At 37.2% G+C, this 9,116-nt stretch overlaps 1 protein-coding gene across 1 annotated transcript; it reads right to left on the bottom strand.

Annotated features, from left to right (window-relative positions):
- Nucleotides 1-2,751: 2,751 nt before the first annotated feature.
- Nucleotides 2,752-3,374, bottom strand: LOC122029675. The gene has a single exon (XM_042588765.1). It carries the CDS (start codon nucleotides 3,347-3,349, stop codon nucleotides 2,987-2,989), a length of 363 nt encoding a protein of 120 aa, XP_042444699.1. The 5' UTR covers nucleotides 3,350-3,374; the 3' UTR covers nucleotides 2,752-2,986.
- Between the last annotated feature and the right edge of the window lie 5,742 nt (nucleotides 3,375-9,116).

Below are 9,116 nucleotides of genomic sequence, written 5' to 3'. Positions count from 1 at the left end.
GTTATACTTTTCAAAAGGTTTGATTCTTTTGATTCTAGAGGTTCAATTGATCTTCCCAAAAAATATATACTGTTTATGAGAGTAAATTGTAATAGCATTTGTAAACTAGCTACAAGAACCAGGAAGAAAGCTTAGGTTAAGTTCAATTTTGATTAGCCCATGCATTTATGACATGAACGTAAGGCTTAGGATACTGAATTCGGATCCGATTAATCATTTGGTTTAATTCGAGGGTATGGATTCATCCTTTAGATTTGGGTTTGGTTAACCTTGAGCTCCAGTCAGATTAATCACTCAAATTTGATTTCCTTGGTGCCTACAAATTTGAGTTCAACTCATGCTCAGGTTTAGTTTTGGTTCGACTAACTCTTCGGGGTAGGTTGGAGTTAGACCAACCATTGTCCTTGAACCTGAGCCTATTCAATTCAAACTTGGGATCTGAGAAATCTTAATTCCATATTTAAATATGAATCAAATATAGTTGACTCTTAACATTAAATTTTGACAAAATTCTTATCTTTAAACTATGGTTTCACTGCTTGTGTACTTCAACCAAATCAAGTCTTATTTTACAAGAGAAGTCTAATTGCTTAAGATGGATAAATGCAAGTGATAGTCTCGCAACTGAGAAAATGGAGACAATGGAATGGAAAGACAAACGGAAGCCTGATAAGTTTAATCAAAAACTGATCCAATCCCAGCAGTGGTTGGATGATTAATAAATCTGTTCCCCTCTTGGATTGAATTCTATGTTCAATAGTCCAACAATACATACAAAGAGAAGTCAAAACCTATACTGAATTCCTGAATAAGTATATATTGATTTTTCTTTTTGCCTAGCAGAAGGAAAATAGATATCTAAATGGCACAAACATTACCACTTACATAGAGCTTATAGACAAGATAAGATCCATTTACCCAATTCCATATAGTTGGGACTGAGGCTTGGATTTTTAACACTGAAAGAAAGATTTAAATTGCATATTCTTACAAAATATGAATCAGCCATGTTTATGGATATAAGTATACTATAGTTTGACACCAATTGTTAACCGTGTCATGTATTTCCTACATGAGCATGTTTGTTTAACATAGGCAAAATATAGTTGATTTGATTGCACAAACTTAGACACCATCTAGCCAATATATTGCGTAATTCAGTACTATGTCAGCATATTCTAACTCTTAAATTCAATAATAAATGATTTAATTACTTTCCAAGATGAATTACAAAAACATCATTGATAAAACAAGGAATGTTGGTTGAAACTAAGAAAGTTGCTTTAGATTTTCATTAGAGAAATCTCAATTCAGTAGCAGAAAATCAGGTACAAAACATGACTAAAATATCACCAACAAATCCACACGTAGATTATCAAGCTTGAAAGGAATTTAGAGCACACAGATATGAAGTACATATTTTAAGTATATCGACGAGAGCATACTATTTTAATCTTTAAGTCAGCTTTATTGTAGGTCACAGGTTTAAATTATGGACAAACCAAGGGAAGTGATCTTTTCTTTGGATTAGGATTGTCAAAAGAACATATGTTTGTAACCTATTTCTCTTAGATGGATAAATTTATCTATCCCCTTGCCAATGCAATAGCTTCATTATTTGAATTATATTTGGTACTGAGACTCAAGCCAGTAGAATAAGTGAATAAAGAAGAACAAAGTGCAGACATACAAATAGAATTCATTGTATCCACAGTGAATTTGCATCATCAAAATTAACGTTGATTGCAATTGAACAGAAATAAACAAATTGCACCAGACATGAAAATGCACTTGACTTGGGAAATTGCAGATCTATCAACTAATATAGGCAATTACAAACAATGGAAAGTAGGACAGGTATAAAATATAGAAATGATAGGAATCTAGATGTGTCTATGTTAATTTTTCCCTTTGTATTGTTTACATGGAGGATGAAAATTTATGGAGAAGCGTGATTTCCTCTGTTTACAGGGAGAAAGATAAGAAGAATGAAAAACTGCCCAAATGACATTTGTGCCCACAGGATGATGCTTGTGCAAGTGCTGTTACCGTGGCCACCTTCACATCAGAGATGCCGGAACAGCTTCAGCAGAGAAGAATAGAGTGGTGTGATTGTGAGCCCTTAGCCAATTGTGCTGCTAAGGTTTCATAAGGATGGGAAAAAATTGTCAAAAGCAAGCATACGGTGTAACTTATCAGAAGGATTTCTTCAGTCATTTGCTATCCCAAGAATTTTCTTTCAATTTTGTCAACACTTGTCTGAAAGCAAAGGTGAGAAAAAATTCTGCCGATTTCTCATCCATTGCATTCCTTGTTGCTCGTATGAGCCGTGTCTTTTTTAGAGGAATGATGAATTGCAAAGATGGATATTTAGGAAGAGAAAACATCAGAGGGAAGGGATAAAGAAATTATAGTTTCAGTCGTTTCCTTCAACATATATATAGAGAGAAATTAGAGACATAGAGAAGATGGATGATTTCTATATCATACAAGCTTAAATTAATTTCTCCCCCAATATTGAGTAGATGAATTATGGAGGATGGATGCTAATGCTAAAAACCCATGCCTTCAAGTATCGATATTTCCATTTTATCCATCAAAGAAAATAACAAAAAGATGATCCATAAGTCATCTTCTCTCTCTTTCTCAATCTATCCTTCAACGGATCCGTTCAAGAAAACAAAAACTAAGTGGACATATCAAGGAAAAAACAGGATGAGATTTTCATTCAGCTATATTCGTAGACATTCATGCCAAAGTTGTAACGATATTCAATTAAAGAAGCTAAGTCATAGCATCGAAAAGTACAGATTATGAGTTTCCAAGCTCATACTTCGCAGCACTCAGCAAGAACCGCATCAAAATGTATGATCACTTTATCTTATTCAACCCTAAGGTCCAAATAGTTCGAATCTCGGCAAAGGAAACAAAAGACGAGATCCAAGGTGAAACATTTACCAGGACAATAGAAAGTAAAACCTCAGGATCACTCCGAATCGGCGGCGGCGGCGGCGGCTTCTTCCTGTTGCCGGAGGCGCTCGAGGGCCTTCTGGTGAGCCCAGGTCTCAAGGGTGAGATCGGGCTTCGCGTTGAGGCCGACTCCAAGGATGACGATGGTGAGGAAGGAAGTGACGTAGCACGGTAGCTCCCAGTCCTCCCACTTCCTCGACTCGCCCGGGGGCGGCGGCGGCCGATTGAAGAGGTAACCCTTGGGCCGTTCCTCCGTCCCAGGGCTGGTCCACCGCCCTGCACCCTCCCGTCCGCCTCCCCTAGTGCGCGCCGACGCCACCAATCGTCTGCGGACCATTCCGGCCGCCGCCGCGATCGGCTTCGATGGAAGAGGAGCCATCAGACGGATTCAGGATCTGGATTACGATTTCGAATTATTCACAATCTTGTTGTTGACATTAAACAGGCTTCTAATGGGCCGTGACAGAGAGCCCAGTTTTTTACTCACAAAAATGTAGAATTAGACACTCTCACCTTGTAAGATGATGTTGTATTACAAAAAAAAAAAAAAAAAAAAATTAATCAGGTTAGGTAATATCGAGCTTGGGATGATCGGTCTGGTCCTATAGAAATTTTACATCGCCCATCAGGTTAAATCGGGAAACGCTCGCAGCGGGCAACTCAGGAGCCCAGCATTCTTTAGTTACGTGCCACATTTGTATTACAAATTGACACATTCGATAGGTAGTTCTGAAGGTCCCCTGGTTTACTTCTTCCGTGCTAGATTGTAAGCGGTAGTACTGAAAAGGCTTCGGGATGAAAAATATATAGAGAGGGTGTTTTATTACCCCGCAGACTTTATCCTGGACACATCCTGCACAATCAAAAAAATCAATTTGATTTTTTTATTTAATACTATAATTCAACTTTTAAATCCTAAAAAAAATTATTAACATAGTATGGAGCTTAAAAAATAAACAAAAAAAAAATCGACCCGTAAAGTGTACCCAGGCCACGTGGCCACGATGGATTCTGTCACGGACGACTACGGAGGCCTTAGCTATTTTAATTATTTTAAATTTCTAATTATGTTAATAAGATTTTACCTTTAGAATTTAGGAGTTATATAGAGAGAGATGCTCTCTTATAGAATGGTTCATCTAGAATGGTGTGGCATGCTGAATCAATAACACGTTCCTCTTCGCTGAAGCCCTAGCTAATCCTCCCTCTCTCGCCTACAACTATCTCACCTCTCCATCGAAGCTACGAGAGAATTTGCCACACCTCCCTCGCCGAAGCTACAGGACCTACGACTCTCTCTTGCCGCGACCTCCTCTCCGTCGAAGCTAGGGTTTCCCCGCTGCCCTTCCCTCTCTCGCCGCGATGAACTCCGTTCCTCGCCGCGCTTTCCTCTCTTGCCAACGAGATCCTTTCCCTACTCTTATCAGGCTTCCAAATTCTTTCTACACGGGGATTATTTGCCATAATTTATTTTATAGTATTTATGTTTTTATTCTTTCGTCGTTTATTGTTCTTAACTCTTACTACACCAAAAATGACTTTTCACTGCTTGTCATCAATGACACACGTTAAAAGCATGTCGTAGATAATATTAATCACAGCGCGTGCTTTTTGTGTACGCTGTTATAACCTAGGTATAACATCAACAGCAAGTTGCGCACTGTCAAGTTCTTAAAAACAATTTTCACAGTAGCTGGCAAATCCCCAAAAAAATCACGCGGTGAGTGGCAAATACCTAGATCAATATTAACAGCGCTCTATGCGCTGCTAATAGTCTTCAATAAATTCTCGGGCTGAGAGGTAAATCCCTAAAATCTCATCACGCAGCCTTTCACTTCTTTCTCTTTGTCCAAATTCCCTCAATCACTATTAGCGGTCCTTCGACAACTCACAAAACCTTGATCTCCCTCCTTCCACATCTCGCAAGACCTCGATCGCCATCTGTCAACAACTCGCCAAACCCTCAAATGCTGCACGCTCTAGGTATTTTGTCTTTCGCGGTCCTTTTCTATGAATATTACGACCTCTCTATGTTATGTTTCACTTTTCGTTGCCAGCTATACACGGTGATTGGAGAGGCTCTTTTGAACCTTGCAGAGTTTGTTCAAAATCAAAAGGGAAGGAGACTAAGACTGTTGTCCCTTTGTCTCCTGCAAGTGTTGCTTCTGAGTTGCATCCAACATTTTCCCCTTGGGGCGGTCTAGTAGTTTGTTCAAAATCAAAAGGGAAGAAGACTGAGATTGTTGTCCCTTTGTCTCCTGCAAGTGTTGCTTCTGAGTTTCATCCAACATTGTCCCTTCGGGGTGGTCTAGTGGCTAGCGCATGAGGTGTTGCCACCATGAAGTCTGGGGTTCAAATCTCTACAAAGCCGAGATAAATACTTCCCTTATGTACTAGTCATTGTTCCAAAGGCTAGTAGTCGCCCGTGATTAACCTCCTCCATGTTGGCCCTTGGACGGGTTGTCGGGGGCACTGAGAACGAGTGTATTCGCCTTTTACCACAATGAGTTTCATCCAACATTAAAAGTATGCATGCCCTCATCGATTTTATTATGATTTTAGTAATATCGGACCTTTGATATAAATCTTTTAAGTCAAATGTTGGTTAAGACAATTTAGTTTTTGTTCTTCTAAAAGATAGTGCTCTCTTCTGAATAGGATGTGACATAGTTTGCAAAATCGCGATCCGGATCATAGGTATGATCCTACGATCCGAAAATCCAAAATTGATCCAGGATCATGTAGAATCGCTTTTTGCAGTAGGATCGGTAGGATCGGAGCAAGATCGGAGTAGGATCGGTGGAAGCTTTGAGAGGTCATAACTTTTGACTCGGATTGAACCACGGGGCCTATAATATATCAAATCAAAACTCGTTCAAAGATCTTTAATAAATTTCAAAGTTTATCCTTAACCATGCTATTTCAAACCCAAAAAATATCATTTAAATCCTTTTCAAATGTCTAGAAGATTTTATCTTTTTTTTATTATATTTTTTCATCTTATTAGGGTTTTAAATTAGTTAAACGTATGTTTAATTATTTTTGAGTTAATTTTTTTTATCAATAATATGTTGTTATTTCTTTTCTCCAAAATAATGAGTTTTTGGATGCCTATTGTCTAGTATTGTATGACATCAACCAGTCTTTAGAAGATTATTTCTAGCGTTCATATTTGAATCAAAGGATTCAATAGCTTCTGTTATATACGTTAGGTGCTTTGTTGGCATTTAAATTGAATTATATTATAAACCAAGAAAATATTTTTGACATTGAATGTGTTATTATTATTGTGTTAATAGAAATTTTATATTATTTCATTTTATGATATGAAAATATAAATATTATTACTATGCGAGAATGATAGTTGAATTATAAGTTAATTTAAATTTGTACATGTAGTAATGTAATTTGAGGTATTGAGTATAAATGATTGTATATATATATATATATACAAAATCAGTTATTTATTTATATGTAAATGAGTTTTTAGGTATTTTTTCTAATTATTAATCATGTATGATAAGATTTTAAGGGTTGTTGGTAGGATCGTACGATTCTACGATCCGATCCTGATCGATCCGATCATGACCCTAAATCAATTCTGCGTAGCATCACGATTCTACAAACTATGGGATGTGGAGTTTGTGCGTTATCTTTAGTAATGTATTCACTCATTTAATTATTCTTATATCATGTAATTAATAAATCTTGATTTTAATGGATTATATGTATTAGGAAAATTATATTTATTAGAATATTTCCTGCCATTTAATCACTAATATTTCTTTTATCAAGAAATCTCTTGGTTCCTTTTATCTGAGAATCATTTCTTTTTAGGATGAACAAAATGATGCACATTTGAACTCTGATTTGACATTTATTCACATTTCCATTCTAATAATTTATTCACACTTTCATTGTAAATAATGTTCTCAATACTTTAATATTTTGGGTATTACTCTTGAAATGTATCTTTAAGTTTGTTGCAGATAGTGAGCTTCATTTTTGTCGCTATACATGTATTTTCAATCTATATATCTTTAGTTTATGATTCTACCATTTAATAAGTATCGATTGTATAGAAATCCAAAAGATCCTTCGATAGCCACCATCCATTCTCAATCCCATACCAGAATGCATAATGTAGTGTTGGAATACAACCAATTTATTGTCAGATATTTTTAGAGGATTTAATTGAATTTAAAAATTACACAGAATTTATTTACAGTTGAGCTGACCTGAGCAAATGATCTTAAGCTATCAGCAGGGACTAATTTTTATCCAAGTGTCAACCTCAGAATGACTGAGTCAGAGCGTCCGAGCAAAGAGGTCGGTCGGACGAAGCAGACAAGCCTAACAGGAGAGGCCGGTTGGACGAGACAGACAGGTCGAGTAAGAGAGGTCGGTCAGGTCCAGCAGACGGACCAGACGGTCGGGTCGAGCTATCAAAGAGACTGGCCGATCGGGCGAAGATCCCGAGCGCTGGCCGAGGACAGATTCGCCCACTTCCGGCTGTGCTTCGAGACTTACAAGGGTCGTCTGTTTCCCAGGATACAACGACCGACCGTGAATTCGACCAAGCACTGGTGGTCACGGCGAGCTGAGTGGTACCCGAATGCTACCACGTGCACTCCGCCGAGGAAATGTCATTCTGCATTAATCTTGAATTTAATGTATTCGTTTCACAGCAGCAAAATGTTGGTTGTTCCACTTAGGCAAATTTTGCCCCGATCGGTCTGACATTCGTGTGCACAGGTCACCCTCGCACACGAGTCAACTTGGTTCAGTGCAATCTGGACCCTGGATTTGCATCCCCTGCGTACCCACGCATGAAAGAGAGTCTCTCCCCATGCATTTGTTCACATTCTCAATGTATGTGAATCAATATAAACCAACAAAACATCTTGAAACTTTCAATGTGAGACTAAAGTCTCATTTACAATAGAATCTCTTTCCTTTTCCATTTCTTCTACATTCACTTATTCAACATGTAGAACAAGCATAACGCAGTATTGCAAATCTTAAGTATAGCACGATGTTGTAATTCAACAAATAGTTAGCACACTCAACACCCACCCTTGATGTGCCGAAAGCTCATTGACCAAATGGTAGAAGGAAATATTTCGATTCAAATTTTTAGTTTTAACCAAATCACATTCTTCAAGTTTCATATCTGCCCACTCAAGACTTTGGTAGAAAAGAGGGCTAAACATCGGCTCAGTAAGTTTCATGGAAAGCTTGATCATTGCTTGAAGTATACTTTCTTCCACCATGTTTATGTTCTTAATTGACTTTGGGAATTGACGTCGAAGATCAAGTGCTACCAAGCAATGTTCATATATCTTCGCATGATACTTTCCTATAGCTGGCATATCCATTGAGCATGTCAGAAAACATGCCATAACCAATGACAAGTTCCACCACATTCAAGAGCACTAGAGTATATTTGTACCAGAGGTTTGAGAATAAGCTGGGCTTGCAAAGATTAGCAATATGAACCGAGTAGAAGCACATAGACAAAAACTTCCAAGATTTCAAAGAAATAATTACAACTCACGAGCAACCATGTAGTTAGAGCAAAAACTTACCGGAACTATAACCACGAACAGCTTTCGCACAACATTAGCTTTCATCTTTATCTTGAAATCTACGATGAGAGCAATTAGCTTTCATCTTTAATTATCTTTAAATCTACGCTGAGAGCAATTAGCTTACATCTTTATCTTTAAATGCTACTAGTATTTTTAGTATGTCCTTATTATCTTTTTGTATGAAGATTAAATCTTGATGCTGCTTTCTCATAAATTATCTTTTTTTTTTTGGCAGAAATAAATACAAGAATGTCTACTTGAATCTTAAAACATAATTAATATTGCTGCTGATATAATTAGCATTGTGTTTGGCAATGAAGCTCAAGTAGAGTGCGTGGAATGGACTTTGGAGTTACATCATCGAAAGTTGAGCTTCTGTACAATAGAATTTATAGTATTGTGTGATGATGCAATAAGAAGCACAATGCATAGTTATCAAAATTTATAGTATTGTGTGATTGATACATATTCTACTTATTTGTGTGAATTAAAAGTTTAATTGTTGTTATATATGTACTAGCTAGTTTGTTAGAAATTTCATATCTTGGTTTGAAT

This window comes from Zingiber officinale, chromosome 10B, assembly GCF_018446385.1.
Source record: "Zingiber officinale cultivar Zhangliang chromosome 10B, Zo_v1.1, whole genome shotgun sequence".
Taxonomy (NCBI): domain Eukaryota; kingdom Viridiplantae; phylum Streptophyta; class Magnoliopsida; order Zingiberales; family Zingiberaceae; genus Zingiber; species Zingiber officinale.
This window is presented reverse-complemented; position numbering and strand designations above follow the sequence as displayed.